The sequence below is a fragment of the Pseudogymnoascus destructans genome (assembly GCF_001641265.1).
Source record: "Pseudogymnoascus destructans isolate 20631-21 unplaced genomic scaffold scaffold_25, whole genome shotgun sequence".
NCBI lineage: Eukaryota > Fungi > Ascomycota > Leotiomycetes > Thelebolales > Thelebolaceae > Pseudogymnoascus > Pseudogymnoascus destructans.
Genome location: NW_020167544.1, coordinates 420149 through 437200, shown reverse-complemented (window position 1 = coordinate 437200; position 17052 = coordinate 420149). Strand labels below are relative to the sequence as shown.

The 17052-nt window shown below is 51.5% G+C and overlaps 10 protein-coding genes across 10 annotated transcripts; 1 reads left to right on the top strand and 9 right to left on the bottom strand.

The window, feature by feature from the left end:
• Window positions 1-629: 629 nt before the first annotated feature.
• VC83_08228 (uncharacterized protein) lies at window positions 630-2312 on the bottom strand. Its single transcript, XM_024471784.1, has 3 exons — window positions 2162-2312; window positions 1840-2075; window positions 630-1756 (listed from the first exon to the last, which is right to left on the bottom strand). Exons 1-3 carry the CDS (start codon window positions 2265-2267, stop codon window positions 830-832), a joined length of 1269 nt encoding a protein of 422 aa, XP_024320639.1. The 5' UTR covers window positions 2268-2312; the 3' UTR covers window positions 630-829.
• Window positions 2313-2615: 303 nt separating this feature from the next.
• Window positions 2616-3899, bottom strand: VC83_08227 (uncharacterized protein). The gene has a single exon (XM_024471783.1). The coding sequence runs from the start codon at window positions 3688-3690 to the stop codon at window positions 2647-2649; it is 1044 nt and encodes a 347-aa protein (XP_024320636.1). The 5' UTR covers window positions 3691-3899; the 3' UTR covers window positions 2616-2646.
• A 226-nt stretch (window positions 3900-4125) lies between these two features.
• On the bottom strand, window positions 4126-5244 carry VC83_08226 (uncharacterized protein; the record flags this gene model as incomplete). Its single annotated transcript, XM_024471782.1, has 1 exon — window positions 4126-5244. The coding sequence occupies one exon, from the start codon at window positions 5242-5244 to the stop codon at window positions 4126-4128; it is 1119 nt and encodes a 372-aa protein (XP_024320637.1).
• Window positions 5245-5313: 69 nt separating this feature from the next.
• Window positions 5314-6226, bottom strand: VC83_08225 (uncharacterized protein; the record flags this gene model as incomplete). Its single annotated transcript, XM_024471781.1, has 3 exons — window positions 5314-5740; window positions 5796-6019; window positions 6068-6226. 3 exons carry the CDS (start codon window positions 6224-6226, stop codon window positions 5314-5316), a joined length of 810 nt encoding a protein of 269 aa, XP_024320634.1.
• A 193-nt stretch (window positions 6227-6419) lies between these two features.
• Window positions 6420-7496, top strand: CLPP1 (ATP-dependent Clp protease proteolytic subunit 1). The gene is made up of 3 exons (XM_024471780.1): window positions 6420-6612; window positions 6659-6677; window positions 6728-7496. Exons 1-3 carry the CDS (start codon window positions 6475-6477, stop codon window positions 7315-7317), a joined length of 747 nt encoding a protein of 248 aa, XP_024320635.1. The 5' UTR covers window positions 6420-6474; the 3' UTR covers window positions 7318-7496.
• Window positions 7497-8531, bottom strand: VC83_08223 (uncharacterized protein). The gene is made up of 2 exons (XM_024471779.1): window positions 8251-8531; window positions 7497-8184 (listed from the first exon to the last, which is right to left on the bottom strand). The coding sequence occupies exons 1-2, from the start codon at window positions 8296-8298 to the stop codon at window positions 7876-7878; spliced, it is 357 nt and encodes a 118-aa protein (XP_024320632.1). The 5' UTR covers window positions 8299-8531; the 3' UTR covers window positions 7497-7875.
• A 2124-nt stretch (window positions 8532-10655) lies between these two features.
• On the bottom strand, window positions 10656-12579 carry VC83_08222 (uncharacterized protein; the record flags this gene model as incomplete). Its single annotated transcript, XM_024471778.1, has 6 exons — window positions 12429-12579; window positions 12335-12365; window positions 12142-12283; window positions 11952-12092; window positions 10821-11903; window positions 10656-10737 (listed from the first exon to the last, which is right to left on the bottom strand). Exons 1-6 carry the CDS (start codon window positions 12495-12497, stop codon window positions 10656-10658), a joined length of 1548 nt encoding a protein of 515 aa, XP_024320633.1. The 5' UTR covers window positions 12498-12579.
• Window positions 12580-13365: 786 nt separating this feature from the next.
• VC83_08221 (uncharacterized protein) lies at window positions 13366-13671 on the bottom strand (the record flags this gene model as incomplete). The annotated part of the gene is made up of 1 exon (XM_024471777.1): window positions 13366-13671. The coding sequence occupies one exon, from the start codon at window positions 13669-13671 to the stop codon at window positions 13366-13368; it is 306 nt and encodes a 101-aa protein (XP_024320660.1).
• A 143-nt stretch (window positions 13672-13814) lies between these two features.
• VC83_08220 (uncharacterized protein) lies at window positions 13815-14213 on the bottom strand (the record flags this gene model as incomplete). Its single annotated transcript, XM_024471776.1, has 1 exon — window positions 13815-14213. The coding sequence occupies one exon, from the start codon at window positions 14211-14213 to the stop codon at window positions 13815-13817; it is 399 nt and encodes a 132-aa protein (XP_024320631.1).
• A 1087-nt stretch (window positions 14214-15300) lies between these two features.
• VC83_08219 (uncharacterized protein) lies at window positions 15301-16760 on the bottom strand (the record flags this gene model as incomplete). The annotated part of the gene is made up of 2 exons (XM_024471775.1): window positions 15301-15572; window positions 16733-16760. 2 exons carry the CDS (start codon window positions 16758-16760, stop codon window positions 15301-15303), a joined length of 300 nt encoding a protein of 99 aa, XP_024320567.1.
• Between the last annotated feature and the right edge of the window lie 292 nt (window positions 16761-17052).

Genomic DNA, 17052 nt, shown 5'->3' with positions numbered 1-17052 from the left:
ATAGGGAAGCCAAATGGGTACGTTTAGATAAGCACTGACATATTTCCTAGGTCGTCTCTTTATTTTATAACTCTCTTGCTCAAGAGTCGTTGTTTTCTAAGGAATTTTTATCGAGTCTCCTATGAAAACGTAAGTGTCATTAAGCTAACGTCTGCTCTGTTTAGTAACACATGGAGACGTGAGTATCTGAGCATCTTTACAAGCATATGTTTAAAAATTTATAGCACTAACTTAATAGTCTGAAATAGTATATGTCGGGGGCCAAGGGGGAACACAGATTGGTAAGTAAATTTCTTTAAGGGATTTTGCGTTATATTGTTGTTTGCCCCTGCCGAGACTTCAAGTTACCTTAGCCATTCCCAAGATTCTTCCCTAATTTCTAAAAGAGTTATGCTAACCTAAGGATATTGATATTTAGGGACTTGCTATGTATTTACATATAACATATGTACTGCGTCTTTGGCTAGTTGCTCGTATTACCTAGATGCGTATCGTGTCACCACTTTTGCCCCTAGAAGAGGGGAGCAGCTGTTATAGACCGAGTGGAAGTTGGGAAGCCGGCATGGGGAGGAGATGGCTTCTTGGGTAACTTGGTTGGGGGAGAGACAGACCGCGGGACTCGGGGGTGAGTTTGGACCTTAGCTCAGTGGCTACTTCCTTGTTGCTACAGGAGAAGGAAGGAGCAGAACAAGAACTGTTGGAATATATGTCGAATTGAAGCCAGTAAGCAGGCAGGCAGGGCTTTACAACCCCAGATACAGTTAGACGCCCTAGTATACAGAACTATGATACACTTATTCCCACAGCCAAGACATACAATTGTACGACCTTACTTGACAACGCGTCTGAAAACGCCCACGAACCCGCCTCCCACAACCCTGTCTCCCACTTTGGGACGACAGACCATATTCCACCCATCACCCTCCGGTTTAAGATGCTCAGCTTCTTTCGGTGTGGTTTCAGCAACTGCCTCTGCTCCACTACCCTCCGTCCCGCTCTCGACACCCTCGGCACTCTCCACCTTCTCCGCCTCCGCCGCCTCAGCCCTAACAAACGACCTAGCCCTCACAGCCCTAACATCCCACACCCTCCCCCCCACTCCAGCTGCCTGCCCAATCTCCAACGTCGTCTCCAGCACTAATGGCAAACCTTCCTTCTTCGCCTGCTTCACACACGCAATAATCTGCGTGATACTGGGACAAAACACCAACACCGTGCCATCTTCCTTCAGCGCCCGCGAGATAGTCTCAAGATACAGATGGCAGTCCGGCAGATCGAGGATCGTGTGGTCGAGGAAGGGTTCCAGCGAGGTGGCAAGACGTGATGAGATGTATTCCGAGATGGAACCGACGTGGAAATCGACGGAGTGCTCGTACATCCCCTTCCGCCAGCCGGCGACGACGGTCTGGGCGTGTGCGCTGTGGCGGGCGCTGACGTCGAAGGTGGTCACCACGGCGCGGCGGGTGGGTTTGTAGGCTTCCCATTTCTCGACTGCGGCTTGGTGCTCGGCGTCTACTGCGTCGGAGGTGCTTTCCTCAGAGTCTGGGGCTGGGACGGGACGCGCGCGGGAGGGAATGGGAGGAGGGGCTGGATTGGCTGCGTGGATGGCGCGCGCGAGGTGGAGGGTTAGTGCACCATGGCCAGTGCCGGCTTCGAAGATTTCGAGCGGGGGGGAGGGGGATGGGGAGGAAGGGTCGGGGACGGTGGGGTTGAGGTCGAGGAGGGAGATGATTAGGTTTGCGTCTGCGGGATAGACCTGTTTACTCGTGTTAGCTGCCAGCCCTTTTGCGTGTTGACCTTGTTGTATGAGGCTGTAGATGCGGCCAGAGGGACACTTACAGGCGTGACAATCCGTGCCGTCAAATTTGTATACTCTCCCAACGTAGGTCTATATACCCTGTATTCCCCCTTCCCGGTCGCCGTCGAGACGATCGCGCGCGGAGATAGCCCGATAATGGATTCATGATCGATGTGGCCGGTGCTGGTGTTCACGATCTTCCCCGGCCGTAGGGGCTTGGAGAGGATCTGCTTGGCAGAGGGGTCGGTTTTTTTCTGAACGAGGACAATGTCATTCTCTAGAGGCGTGTCAGTGGAGGGTAGAGAAGGTAGTGGGGTGCGGTGGATGAAGAAATGGAAATTTCAGAGGGGATGGGGGGCGAACCTTGAAAGACATAGCTGCTATAAGAGAGGGCAGCGCATGGTGAGTACGCGCTCCTCGCCACTATGCGGTGAATAGTACTGCCACAGCGTATGAAGGCAATTGGCATCTTGAAGCCGTCGAATGGGTTACAATTGGCAGTCTTGGAGGTCGATATCAAAATGGTCCCTGAAAGCGGAACGGCGCGGAAAAGAGCCGAGAAAATTGGCAAGCCACCAAGGTTACTCAAATCTCGATCTGTGAGCAAAAATAAAAACCAGGCTCGTATCAAATATGACGGATTTACTATATAATGCTTCCGTCCAGTCCAGGCGTAGTGAGATCTGGGAGCGGAGCTTGTCTGCTAATTTCGTTGAGGGGTTCTTATATATCATATGATTGGGCTACTATAAACTTGAGTTATCAGTTGGTTGGAAGGAAAACATCATATTCATAATCATAACTATTAAACACGACAACCCACCAAGTAGCAAGAACGTATGGGTATATTACAACCTCGCAGCCCCCTTCGCGCTACCCTCTGTAGTCTCTGCAGCAGCAGGTGCCGCAGCACTACTCTCCTCCACAGCAGCTTCAGCAGCAGCCTGCGGCTCCGCAGTGTTCTTTAGCGCCTCCACCCTAGCCAAAATCCAATCCCCAACATCCTTTGCAAACACCGGCCTCGTCTCCGGCAAATCCGCATGCAGCTGATGCTGCCACCCCTCATAAGTCTTGTGCTCCTTGTCCGGCACATTGCTAGTGGACGACTCAAACCACTTCTTGCTAGCCAGGTAGCTAGTCCCACCATCAATCGTCCCGTGAGCAAGCCACAAGCTCTTAACACCAGGATTCAACGTCCTCTTCCCCGCCGACAAATCGGCCGCCCGGTCCAGTAGTCCCGCAAGCCCCTCCAACGTCCCCGTAGACCACAGTAGCGGATCCTCCGTGAGACTCTTCATCACCTCCGGATCACGCGTCAGCTCCTTAGCTGGGAGCTTATTCTTCAGCTGGAATTTCGGCAGTAGTCTCCCCGCAAGCCGCCCTGCCATGATCTTGAGCGACGATGGCTGGCTACCAGGCGCCATCTCGATATGCGGGCTCTCAAGCAACCACCCGCGGATGCGCGGCGCGAGGTCCGCATACGACGGCTCAGACGCGAAGGTCAGCGCCTCGGCGCCGCCCATGGAGTGGCCCATCACAAACAGAGGGATCGACGCGGCCTCAGCATCCACGAGTTCGGATTTGACGACATGCGCGATGTCAGCGATGACGAGGGTTGTAGGGCCGGTGAGGCCGCGGTCAGAGGTGTGTTGCACGGTGCGGCCCCAGCCGCGCTGGTCCCAGGCTGTGACGGCGATGCCGCGGGAGGCAAGGGTGGGGAAGAGCTCGAAGTAGCGGTTGATGTGGTCGTCGTAGCCGTGGATGAAGACGAGCTTTGCGAGAGGAGCCGAGGTGGCTGGAGTCCACTTCTTCATGTAGACAGGGTGGTCGTCTTGGAGCTTGAAGGTGAGCTCTTCGATTTTGACCTTGGCGTTGGCGTTGGCGTCGGCCATGGTGAAGATCGTGAGGTTGGAGGGTTATGCTTGGGAGATATGGATTCGATTGGATATTTGGTCAGTGAGATTATTGGGCGAGTTGCTTGAAGAGGTGCATGTCGGACGTCGAGAGGTGGAGTTGGATTGGAACATGGGTAGGTACGGACTGACGACATTGTCTTGGCAACTTCGATTTTCATGTGATATAGTGTAACATTAATGGAAAGGGATAACTGGTTGTGTAATTGTAGAATTTCCAGTTATATATTGATGGTTTATTAGTTTATTGAGTTACAGACCGCATAATTGCGAACAGCTGAGGATATTTCTTCTTTATATGATACATATACATTTACATTCTCAGGTCCATCCACCAAGGTCCTCCGTAGCCCTTTCCCCTTACTCCCACAATATGCCAATTGGGTATTATCAGTACTGTATGTATACAAACTTCTAACTGTCTTCTAACTTAGACAAAAACTGCTGTAGCTTCCAAAGCCACTGCCTCACCGAGACCGTCTGTTGCTTATCCTTGACCACGACAAACTCGTGGCACATGATGTTTGGGAACTGGGCTCTCAAACTGTCGACACCCTCTTGGCCAAGCAGCATAACAAGGTTGTGCAGCGGGAGTTTCTTCTTCCAGTATGGTGGGTAAGAAATCGTCGCGAAGGGTCCAGGACCATTCTCATCTGTGATCGGCGAGGAAGCCGAAGGAGATTGAGGTAAGTTCTCCTCCGCCTCGCCCTCCACCCGCGGCTCAGGTGCATCCATCCCCTCCTTGTACGGGCCCAGCCATAGCAAAGCGCCCATCTGATTCTTGTTCAACACGGCATCCCACGTTTTCGCATGCGAAAGTTGTCCCTTATTCCACTTCATCAGCGCCACAAGCTCCTCCTCAACCTTTTTCCTCATCATCTTGCACACAAACTCATCCATATCAGCTCGCCACCTCAACTTCGCCCCAGGCCCCACAGTCGGATACACAAATCGCGCCCATGACCCCGTCAACCCACTACGCTTTTTATTAACCGCCTCGAGCAGCTCCTTGTTAGCGAGCACATAGTTCCGTCGTCCCGGCCGAACACGCTTAGTAGTCTCCGTCTCGTCCCTTTCATCCCTCGGCACGCGCGCGCTGAGGTCGCGAGGGAGATACCACAGTTCGTCCGTGTCGGGACGGGGGACAAGCTCGAAGGGCTGCAGGAAGGAGCGTGGGATCCAGGTGCGCGTCAGTACGCACGAGCGGACAGGCTTGGAGAGGGCGATGGCGTAGGGGTTGCGGAGGAGGCGTTTCTGGAAGGGAGTTGGATTCAGGGGTGCTGGGAGCTTGGGTTCGAGGCGAGCGGTAAAAGAGGTGACGATTGGAGCCATGAGAGGGGATAGGGGAAATTTGGCGAGTTGGCGAGGGGTAAGAAACGAAAGAGATTGTTCAGGGCTTTGCTGCTGAGGTTGGGTTTGGTCTTGCTGCGACGTAAGTCGTCTCGTGCTTGTAGTAAAATGCCGAACAGAGCTGTTCGAGCTGTTCGAGCTGTTGGTCACGGGCTTGCGCCCTAGGCCGGAATTGCTGCCCATGCAGTCGTTATGACGTTGGTCCAATCCTCGAGCTGTATTGGCATCTCGAGGAGGCAACGTCGCGCATCGTCAACTGGCAAATGAGCCCCCTTCACCTGCTATCGCCTCCACAATACGATCTACAGCCCCTAGCGCCCACAGATTTCCCTCATCCCCACCAAGCCACTTCTCGCCCTCTCCCACTTCCTCGCCGCCCTCGCTGATGCCCTTCCTCAGGCCATAGACATGCGACACAACCTGAGGGCCCACGCCCGTCTGGGCGCGTAGACACGCGATGGCCACGAGTGAGGTTAGCACTCTTCCCACGGCGGGATTATGTACCCCTGGGAAATCACTCAGAAGCGAGCCGTAGTGATTGCTTAGGATGTGCACGGGTAGGTCGGGGTGTGCGGCCTTGAGCTTGGCCACAAGCTTCCTGGAGTGTGGGTCGTATATCGAGTTCCACAGCCCCTTCGCTCTCGTCTCTACGTGTTCAAGGGATTCTGGTGTGAGAGTACTATGTCGCCTGTTGTTAGCCATTTATCCTAAGTAGGGCTGATTGGGTATGTTACCGTGTCGGTGTCGTGGGAAGCTGGTCGGCGGTTTCTGTAGGGATCGTAGCCCGGAGGTGTACGAGCTGGTTGAGGGCGCGGGGGATGCCGTTGAAGCTGATCGTCTTAAGCCCGACTTCGCGCATGAAAGCTGCGTTTTGGACGGAGGAGTCTGGGTTGGGAGAGGCGAGGTTGTGGAGGAGGGTTAGAGACGCCGGAGAGTTGACGGTCATGGTCGCGGCCGTCTGCGAGATGTTAGCGGCTATATACACAGGAGAGGCAGAAAGGCGCACAGTAAGGGCAAGCCATGGGAGGACACCGAGAGAGTTAGAGGTGGCCTCGCGCTGTATGTCCGAGTAAATGGCAGTGATATTCTCTGGGGCGGGGAGGGCCCCAGAGCGGGCGAAAGGCGCATTGATTGCCGCCTTGAGGGCGGGGGAAAGCCTGGACATGGCGGCAATGGAGGGAAGGAGCGACTGGAAAATGGAAAGCACGCCGTTGAAGAAGGAGCGACGGAACGTAGTGTGACTCGTCCCTTCCTTAATAAATGTATGGTGAATATGGAGGAGGGATGCTTCAGTACTGGCCGTGCACGTACCAATTCCGCTGCCCGCGTCGACCATATCTCCGAGCTCCAGCTGCAGTTAACTTTCTAAACGCAACACCACCGAGCTGTTACAGCTCCACAACCTTCACCATAATGCTGCCATTACGAGTAGCTCGCGCCACAGCGCGCTCTGCCCTGCGCACAGCAGCGAGGCCATATTCCTCCCGCTCGTCGCTCTCTCACCAAGCACCGCAAGCATGGACACCCGTCCCATTTATCACGGAGACAATAGTGAGTCGCCAATGCGCCGATCCAAGAACCTAGCTAACCACCCCAGGGCGGCGGATGGCGGACATGTATGTAACCTAGCCACAGTAGGAAGCTCACGCCCAACTAACCCCCACAGCCGACATCTTCTCCAAGCTCCTCCAGGAGCGCATCATCTGCCTCAATGGCGAGGTGAACGACACCCTTTCCGCGTCCATCGTGGCGCAACTCCTCTTCCTCGAATCCGACGCGCCCGCGAAGCCGATTACGCTGTATATAAACTCGCCCGGCGGCTCCGTCACGGCCGGCCTCGCGATCTACGATACCATGACTTACATCCACTCACCCGTGCATACGGTGTGCGTGGGGCAGGCGGCGTCGATGGGGTCACTGCTGCTGTGTGGTGGAGAGAAGGGACACAGATACTGTCTGCCGCATAGCAGCGTGATGATCCACCAGCCGAGTGGAGGGTACTTTGGACAGGCGAGCGATATTGCGATTCACGCGACGGAGATACTGAGGGTGCGGAAGAGCCTGAATGAGATTTATAGGCGGCACTTGACGAGGCGGAAGGACGGGGCTGCGGGGGGAGAGTGGACGCTGGAGGAGATTGAGGGGATGATGGAGAGGGATAAGTTCTTGAGTGCTGGGGAGGCGCTGGAGATGGGGATTGTGGATGAGATTCTGGATCGGAGAGGGAAGCCGGAAGAGGAGGCGAAGAGTTCTTGAGCGAGTGACATGGATGGCAACGGCTAGGAGGCTTGAGGAGTTACTGTTAACATACAGAGGAGTCAGGAACCACGAACTGTAAACATAGGGCATATTGCTTGGCAGAATTTTAGAACTGACGTCTGGAAAATGGATATTTGAGGACAACATAACTAGCATTAAATAACGAAGAGAACGCTCATGGGGTATATTTCAATTAATGACTACTACAGTACTTCTCCTACACCCGCTTCTCTGCTCTCTCAGGCGATTAAAAAACGTGGAATAAGTCCAAACAACGCAACTGCTAAGAAATAACGAAAAAACTTCGCGATAAAAAAACGCCTGCGATCATGCCCTGGTGTAGTCATATCTGATACATCAATCATACCCCGCCCCTCTGCTTCCCACCCCACCAGCGGCCCCTTTCTTTCTTTCTCCTCCTTCGGTCTTGCCTAGAAACACATCAGAGATTCAACTGTGCTCTTCTTCCCCTCTCTGTCGTAACCAAAATGTTGCTTCGTAGCCCCCATCACGCTCTTGTCTCCCCTTTGTCGTTCATATCGAAAAACCCTCCTTCTAAGCCATAACAGCGCTCTTCTCGAGATCTCTCTTAACAACCTTCTTCCGCATCACCGCATCCTGCCCCTTCATCCTACGATCCAAAGCCCTCTCCAGCTTCGCCCCCAGCGCCAACTTAGACAAGTTCTCCGACTTCTCCTTGCTGGGCACGAAACGCTGGGACGCGAGCTTCTTGTTCTCGAGCTTAGCTAGGCCCGCGGTAATATCCGCAATCTCGGCCTGCACGGTGTCGGAGCTGAAGGAGTGCATGGATGGGGCGGGGGTGGTGTAGGTGCTGTAGCGCATGGAGGCGCGTTTTGGGGAGAGCTACGGGGGGCGTGAGTCAGCTTGATGCGACAGGCGGGGGGGGGGTGGTGTTGAGGGTTGACATACGAGACTTGGGGCCATGATTGGGCGGGAGGAGTCGAGAGAGCGGCCCATCGTGGTGGTTTGGATGGGCGTTGGGGATGTTGGGGGAGGTTGTGATTTTTGTTGTGGTGGAAGGAGCGTATGGGCTATCGGACTAGTTACGGTGCTGGGGATGGTTGGTGTGTCGCTCGATTCCGCCCGGAAGAGACGGGGTATCTGCGGTTTACTGGCGGTGTAGAGTAGTGGTAGATGTTGTATTTGTATATCTGCAATGATGCGATGAATGTATCGTGGGATTTTGCTATTTGGAAGAAGGCGAGGAGTAGTGTCAGGTCTTCGATAGCCGTGAAACGGATCAAGCGTCGTCCCGTCGGCGGTTTGTGGGGGTGTTGGCCGGGAGTGGTTAGATTTGGTTCAGTTGTAGATGGAGGTGATTGGTAGAGTTGTTAGGGGTTGTTAGGGGTTGTTAGGGGTTGTTAGGGGCTGGTAGGGGTTAGGGGTGCCTGTCCACTGCAGGTGCTTGGGTGTTGTCCACCATACAAAGTACTCGGTGTCCCACCCATTCGCTTCGGTCGTAGGTGGCGACAGCAAGTTGTTCGTACGACAGCAAGATGTGCGACAGATAAAACCGAAGAAAAATACGCCTTATATAGCAACTATATAACTATATAATTAAAACATAAAATCAAGAGAACTACTATCACTATCGCTACTGCCACTATCGCTACTACTATCACTTTGATCCTTACTATACCGTAAAATTATCACTTTTGATTTCAACCCTTCCTTACGCTCTTCAATTTCGATTTTACGTGCTTGCTCTAGTAGCTGCTTTACTACTTAGTCCGATTCCCTTGCTGCTCTTACGTCTGCTTTTGCTTGCAACTTTGCTTCCTTCTCTTCCTGCATTTTCCATGCATCTAATTCATATAACTGCCCTCCTTTTTGTAGTGATTTCCATGCTCTTGCCTTTGCTGCCTGCTGCTCTACTACATGTAAAGTAATAATATTTAGCTTAGTCTTATAGAGCTCTGCTTAGTGTAGAACAACTGTAGTTCCACGTGCAAATGATTGAAACCCTTCTCTTAAAGGCGATGAGAAAGCTTCCTCTACTCTCTTCTGTAATGTTCAACCGCTTACACACTTTGCATAGTTATTTTTGGTGTTAAGATAATATTATATGAAGCAAATGGCTTATAATCAGGTGTCTGATTCCGAGTCTCTTGTATCTTGTTAATTACAAGTAGAGGGTTATATAGATATAGTCCTGCATTTCTCCAACTAGATTGAATTATACAGATAGTTAGAGATTGCCGTTAGATTTGCAGGAGGTCTAAAAGGAACATATGTAGCTTATACTCATAGTTATAGCTATGTACTGCTTGATTAAGTGCCTTTTGATGAAAGTGTTTGCACTGCTTAAAAACTGCTACATTAAGAGGTTGTAATAGATGTGTTGTATAAGCAGGAAGGTAGCAAATAACAATGTTATGCTCTTCTGCAGATGTAAGTAAGCGCTCTGTTTTATAAGAGTCATAGCCGTTAAGTAATAAGAGGTGAGTATCATCTAGTGCCATATGCTCCATAGTGTTACGGCTAAGTGCTAGTGCTATGGCTAGCGCTTACGGCTGCAACCTCACGTGATGGATAACATTGGATATCATGGATATTATGTTATCCATGTTATCCACGGCGATCCACAGAATGTCATGTGATGGATAACATTGGATATCTTGGATATTATGTTATCCATGTTATCCACAGGGATCCATGGAATATCAGGTGATGGATAACATTGGATATCATGGATATTTGTAAGGATGCCTTCTCGTCTCTCATTCTAGGGAGTAGACTCTGGGTAGCTGCGGGGTTCGGCCGGCCACTCTATTAGGTAGTGTCGCGTACGGGGCTTTGTAGATTTTGGCAGCAGAGCGACGACTAAGTTTTTTTAATGAACGAATAGCTTCGATAGCTAGAACGATTCGAGCTTCTTGGGTTTGAAATTCCATTTGTGGTTGTGGAGAAAACGCGTGTTAAAGTCAAAAGGTAGTGGGGTGGGGAAAAGTGATCGACTCGGTGTCATGATGATCGACTCGGTGTAATGATCGACTCGGTGTCATGATCGACTCGGTGTACAACCACGTTATATCAAAGTAGCGGTGTACGCACATCTTGCTGTCGCACGCACAACTTGCTGTCGCCACCTACGAGCGAAGCGCGTGGGTGGAACACCGAGTAGTGTAGAACAGTGCACAACGATAACAAACGAAACTAAACTGGATTACTACATATAACATGTGGTTGTACACTACACAGAACTCGATTCATTGTAAACTGTGACAGACGAGACGGAACACTCTCCTGTCAGACACTGATAAGGATATAATATTGTCAATCAGCACCACAAATACCAAGCCGGACGAACACCTCTACATTGCGAGGTATTGAGTCACTGGGCTATCTTGCCGGTCTGGTTGCAGGGCGAGCCTTTGAACGGTAGCCGTGATGCGGCTGTCATGAGTAAACTGAGATGAGGGGGAATTCATCTAGTCAACAAGTGTGTTTTGATATAAACACATTACAAGCTAACTCACACAATCTTCTCCCGCTGTAACCACTCCATCTCCACCAACCCATCACTCACCGCCCCCCACAAAACCTCAATCACCATCCCCGTCTCCGACCCCACCATCTCCCTCAGCGCCTCACTCTCCCCCCCAACAGCCGCCGCAAGGGCCCCCTTAAGCCTCCCCTCCCTCCCAACCCCCTCCAAACCATCCACAAGCGCCTGCCTCGCCGCCCCCCTATAAAACACCCCCGCATTCTTCACCAGCACCCCCGCATCCACGTTCCCCGGGTACCCCGTCCCATCCTTCACCCGGAACCTCAGCATCTCCGCGTCACCCCTGGCTAGATGTATGCGCGCGAGGTTCATCGCACCTGGGAGCTTGGAGGCAGCTCCTAACGCGCTTCCCGCTTGGGTCAGGGCACCCCACCTTGTAACTATCTGCTGCTGTCCATCTTCCACGGGTTGTGTGCGTAGCGCTGCTGCAAAGGCGAGCATAGCGTCTGCTTTGTCGGTTAACCCCTTCGGGTCAGCAGCTAGGTCGAGGTCGCGGAAGGCGCCAGTGATAGCGCGCTCGTACGTCGCGGTATCGATGGTGCCAGCGCGGAAGCCCGCCTCTGCTAGTGCAGATAGAAGGTTGGCGCGCGTGAGGCCTAATTCCGGGGCGCGGGTGGGCGAGGGGGCGAGGTAGGTGGGCAGTTTGGTGAGGAGTGTCGAGGTGTACTCCTCCAGGGCGGCGAGGCCGCGTGAGTCGAGCTTGCTGGCGAGAACGGTGAGGGTCTCGAGGAGGGCAAGGATGGTGTCGAGAAGCGTGTCGGGGGTGGTTGGTTCGACGATGCTGGCCCATTGCTCTTCGGATGGTTGGAGGCTGGCGGCTTGAGCGGCGGGGGTGAGGGGTGCGCCGCCGTCGGAGTCGGGAGGGGAGCCGGGGGCGTCGTCAGCGTTGATGGAGTCGCGCAGGGCTTCGGATTCCGAGAAGCGGAATTCTTGGAGGGTGAGGCAGCGTTGGAAGAGCTCGACTGCTTCTTCGAGGAGGGGGACGAGGGAGCCCGCGTCGCTACCTACGTCGTCGAGCGCTTCGGCGAGGGAGGTGAGGAGTTGGGCCGTGTTGCTGGGTTCTGTTAATGACTGAGTTGAAAAGGGAGATGAATGGACTCACAATATGACATTAGGGTCATCTTGCTTCAATGATAGAGCTCGCCTGCTGGATTCAAGAGCAACATGCAATAGGTCCAGCAGATTGCCTGGGAGCTGCCCTCGTAGCTTTGGGTGCTGCGTGATTTCATACTGTACACGTGCCCTGTAGTAAAGTCAGAATCTGAACGCAATAACACTATGATGTTACTTACTTATTATAAGCCAAATCAAAGGAGTCCGGAAACTTCGTGAGGCCCGCCTCATAGGTGTCGATAGCTCTGACGAAGAATCGTGTTGACTTGGCTGCGTCCCCACCACGCCATTTCTCCCCGGCCTCTTCGTGGTCAACTCCAGCTAGTTAAACAATCAGCTGCAATTCCTGAGATGTCTATCAAAGTATCATACCCGCTAAGAACTCATCTGCGGTTTCTGGGACCTGTCACGTGTTAGGGTCGACGTCACACACGATCCGCGATCGTTAGCAAGAGGTTGGGCGCACCTGTGGAGCATGCTTGGCAGATTTCTTTTTCCTGCTATCATCTTTGAGGAATTGTTTTGGTTTGGGCATTTTGTTTATGGTGGTTAACGAGAGTTATGTGTTTGATAGTGGGGAGCTATGTCGAAGATATAAAAAAGCGGTTGGATTATATCATTGGCGCGCTAGTCGACGGCGATGTCGATAAGGAAACGTTCCATCTTCTCGCGTTTGTTGACACTGCAACGCCCTCCAGTAACCATTCTCATTGCGGCATGATATATAACCGAGGCACGAAAGCAATTTTATAGTTTATATTTTCATATCCAAAGAGCCATCCCTATGCCGGGCACAGAGTGAGAATTCCACAATACTCACGCTGTATCTAATAGGCGTTAGTGCATCAAGTTTCACAAAATTAGATCAAGTTCAGATTATCTTAAGACTTTTATTTCTGTCGGAGTAAGCTGGCCTATCCTATCCTTAATTGTCTGAACCACCGCGGGTGGTTAATTCACGTCAAAACGATAGCAAGACCGTACCGTGATACTGCACAGACCCAGCTGATTCTAACGCCTACAATTTCCGAAGGCTTGATGTTTTTTGGGGGAAAAGATTCATGAGTGTATCGCCCAGCGCAGTCTCGCAAATTCTTGGATACGGTATGAACCTAAACGTCTCGGTTCTTGAATTCAGGCAAATACCCAATGCAGACATCATACCGCTTTTCCTAGATGAAATCCCAGTTACACCACGTAGAACACAACAAGCTCGATCTCGTCAACCTGTTCCTAGATAAGGGAGCTGACGCGAACTTTACCATCCACGAGATACAGGGACCTACCCTGGTAAAAGCAGTGAGGAGACGGAACCACAAATTCGTGGCCATCCTCTGCACGAGAACACGCCGCCTCCCTCCGCCGCAAGAACCCTTCTCTATTATTAGCATCATCATCATCGCTCAGCCTGCCGACTGTACGCCAAAGTATATCACAACCTCATAGACTCGACATTGTCGCGGCGAATACCCCGCCATCGACTCTTGTTGGTAATTATCGAGACTCTGCGTCTCTAGAGAGGGCCTGCGCTGGCTCAATTCTCTACTCGACTGCCTGAGAAGCTTGGGAAACCGACCTCTCAGACGAAACCCCCGTCGAGGATATACCGAGTCTGCGAATACCCACACTCGCTCGGAACCGAAGGAATAGTGGGCGGTGAGCGCTTCGACGATGAAAGAACCCATTGCCTCGATGCTGATCAAATACATTTACTCGATCTTCTTTGAGTGAAGTGCGGGCTTGCTCAATAATACGGTCAAAGGATCTAGAATGACGAGAAAATGATGGTCGGCGGGGTCTACAGTTTGGGTGCTCCTAGATCCAACTGGTCGATAGCATTCTGGGCGGAGAATTAGACGAGCTGCTCATGAAGATCATGGCCTTGAGTATAGCGGGTCCATTGAGTAGTGTCTAACCATGGGGAGACCTGTGTATAATGATGGCCGTGTCCTGGAAGAGACGGTTCCGTGGCGTTAAGCTTCCGAGCTAGCTGAAATGTGATCTGGTCTTCAAGTCTAAGTGGGATTGAGTTCGCCGCATTGTCGCCTAAGTTGGCGATGGCACTTGCTAGCCTAGTGTCCATCACAGGCTTCACAACAAAGTATCGAAAGAAGTTGCTTCGATAGAAGGTCTGACATGCGACAGGGCTGGTTGTAACCCTAAAGAAAGATGTCTCTGAGGCGATACGTGCCGCTTCAGAAGCTTTACTCGGCCGACCACCTTTCTGACCACTCGTCCAAGCATGCGCCATTCTCAAGTGAACCCTCATTGACCTCGCGTTGCGGCAGACGTAGGCTTGGGACATGCACAGCCGACACATGATACCATCTAAGCACAGGGCGTGAGGAATAGGTGGGCGAGTTGGAGGAATTACCACTTCCCGAACCAGGTCAGGTGCTTGGGGGCACATTCCACCAACAATTTCAAGGCAATCTTTTATGTCTGTTGAAGTAAGCTGGCCTTTGTGCGCATTTCGCAGATGGGTTGCAATCGTGTTCGGTACCAGCGCATATTTACAGGAGGTGCAGATGAGGACCTTGTAGGTAGGGTGAAACTTGAGGGTAAAGGAGAGGAGAGGTAAAGGCACTAATGACGTGACGTTGGGGTAAGAAGAATTGCAAAAACAACAATATTCAATAAGCGCAAGAGCATTCATTATCAGGGTAATCGCAACACGACGGACGCTCACGCGTACCCTTAGAAAAGTAATGTCTCTCTTTTTCCCAACTGGGGTAAGACCGGCAGATCTGGTTCTTGTGTGCTTAAACAAGACACCGCTCGCTTCATTAGGTAGGGCGGTGTCAAACCTGGAGTCAGGGCTGAGTTCGTTGAACCATATCGATTGTTTAGGATAGGAAGGCCATGGCGCTCTTGACCAAGATGGCCTTCAACCCTTATTCTAGTAGTAGAAAATACAAGGCCATTCTGGATTCCATGACTAATTGCATTACCCTCGAGCTTGAAATGGTTACCTGAGGCCTTTTTCTCACCTGTTGGAGAACCTATATCTGAACAGCTGGTAGATGGTCAAGAAACCTCAGTTGTGGAATCAGGTAAGCCCATGTCCAGGTCAATCAGTGAATATGCTATTGAATGACGGTGCTTGGTTTGTTAAGAAAGCACAGGACCATCCTGGACTCCATAACCAGTTAGCTCCATAACCACAGAGTAATTAGATCCGGGTGTCATGACTAGTGGAAGGGGCTCATAGCTCGGAAAACGGGAAAGATTCATATCCACAGAAGAAGATGGCGTGATTGAAGGGAACTTCCAGCCTTGCGTATGACGATGGCCGTTGGGATCGATAGGGTCACTGAGCGTTGGTCCTCTGAAGTCGACTAAGCCAGATGCGAGCCATTTGCTCCGTCGCCCCGCCTACCTGCTTTGATAGTTTTTAGATCAGGAAAAAGCTTAATCCCCGAGTCATGGTTGCTACCGAGATTGACCATTGTGTCTCTGATAATCGAAAGGGCCGTATTGTCGCGCAGTGGCAAGTCAGACATTGGTTGCTGCGTTAAGCGGCCGTACTGGTTTCGACTATTAACGTCGTAGTCTGATATTGTATTTGGATCGAAAACCTTGTCGACTGGAGCCCCGAGGGGTGCGAGAACTTCAGGGGGAGGGCGACGTCTAAAGCTTTTCTGACGCTGATTTGGACCAGGAATTTCTTAGGTAAAACTGTATCAAGCTCCACTTGCATATTGTAAATATCTTGAGAAATAGATTCTCTGGCAACCTTTGATCGAACGCAACAGTAGTACCAAAGTTCCATTCGTCATCGGCTTGCGGCGATAAAATTTCCGACGATCCTGGAGCACCACCGAGCATAAAAAGAGATTTTCTACTGCCGCCGTGTTGTTCCCACAACCTAAAGGCTCGAACTTTGTGGAAGTGTGGAAGTAGGATACTTCAAGCTGGTGTCGTTTATGTAAGGGTGCTGTTGAATCTCGCCTATCGTTGGACGAGAACTTGGAAGCTCCTCGAGGCAATTGGCAACCCGGCTTCGCAGTTGTGTCGAGTAGTTTCCATATTCAAGTCTTGGGATACTAGCCTTCAAATGATTCCCTAAAATTTCGTATGAGATACCACTGGCAGCGTTTGGAGGAAGACTCGTTGCCATCTCATATACCATAGATCCGAACGCCCAGATATCTACCTCTTTGCCATAGCTTCGCGTTGAATCAAATAATTCAGGCGCCATCCAATGTGGTGTTCCTATAAACGTCGATCTCTTATCTGCTGCAGTCTGAACAATACCTGCAACGCCAAAGTCGCAGAGTTGTACATTTGCGCCTGAGACAATCAGCATAGTAGACGAGGCGTTTGCCATGAATGCGTACATTTGACGTCCCTATGAATGATACCTGCCCCATGGACCCATCTGAGAGCTTCCGCAACTTCTCGAAGTATTGGCACGATCCATTTCTCTTGTAGGCCCCTTGGTGTAGGCTTCATCTGTGACTTGATCAGCCCCGAATAAAAACGCACGTTCGGAGGGTAAACATGGAGCACTACTAACGTCGCAACACTTCCACCTCCACAATACTCCGTTCCCATCCACACGGTCTGGTCAACCAACAATGTATCAATGACATGATTGATGTTCCGCGCTTTGTTCTAGCTCAACAGTTTAAGGGCGCCAGTCTCTTTCAAGAATTCGCTGTATGAGTTTGCATTGCGAGGATCGACGGTATCGCTCTCATCTAAGTCGACGATCTTCACAGCGACAATTGTTGCTTGTTGCCGTGGTCATATCTTTTGCTGTGGTGCATAGAGGATCAATTGCTGTACGAAACATTTGAGCAAGAGATACACCACTCACCCTTTATACACACGACCAAAGCTACCTTTGCCGATGAGCTCAGTCAGAACATACTTTGGTGGACCTTGCCAGCCTTCTTAGCAGAGTCATTGACACTCAGTTGCATCCGCTGAGCATCTTCCAGGGCCCTGGACTTGACCGAGCTGCTCTCGATCGATAGCAACTTGAGACGACCCATCTGCGGCTCGGAGAGATCAAAATGTAGATACGGCGGACTCCTACGATAGATCCCTGAAATTTGAAGCCTGGAGTCACGCGCCAGTGTACA

Coding starts and splice junctions, on each gene's coding strand:
- VC83_08227 (XM_024471783.1), bottom strand. CDS start 3,690: ATGGCCGACGCCAACGCCAACGCCAAGGTCAAAATCGAAGAGCTCACC.
- VC83_08223 (XM_024471779.1), bottom strand. CDS start 8,298: ATGGGCCGCTCTCTCGACTCCTCCCGCCCAATCATGGCCCCAAGTCTC. Junction 8,185..8,250: donor CAATCATGGCCCCAAGTCTC/GTATGTCAACCC, acceptor CGCCCCCCGTAG/CTCTCCCCAAAACGCGCCTC.
- VC83_08228 (XM_024471784.1), bottom strand. CDS start 2,267: ATGCCAATTGCCTTCATACGCTGTGGCAGTACTATTCACCGCATAGTG. Junction 2,076..2,161: donor TAGCAGCTATGTCTTTCAAG/GTTCGCCCCCCA, acceptor ACACGCCTCTAG/AGAATGACATTGTCCTCGTT. Junction 1,757..1,839: donor CGGCACGGATTGTCACGCCT/GTAAGTGTCCCT, acceptor ACGAGTAAACAG/GTCTATCCCGCAGACGCAAA.
- CLPP1 (XM_024471780.1), top strand. CDS start 6,475: ATGCTGCCATTACGAGTAGCTCGCGCCACAGCGCGCTCTGCCCTGCGC.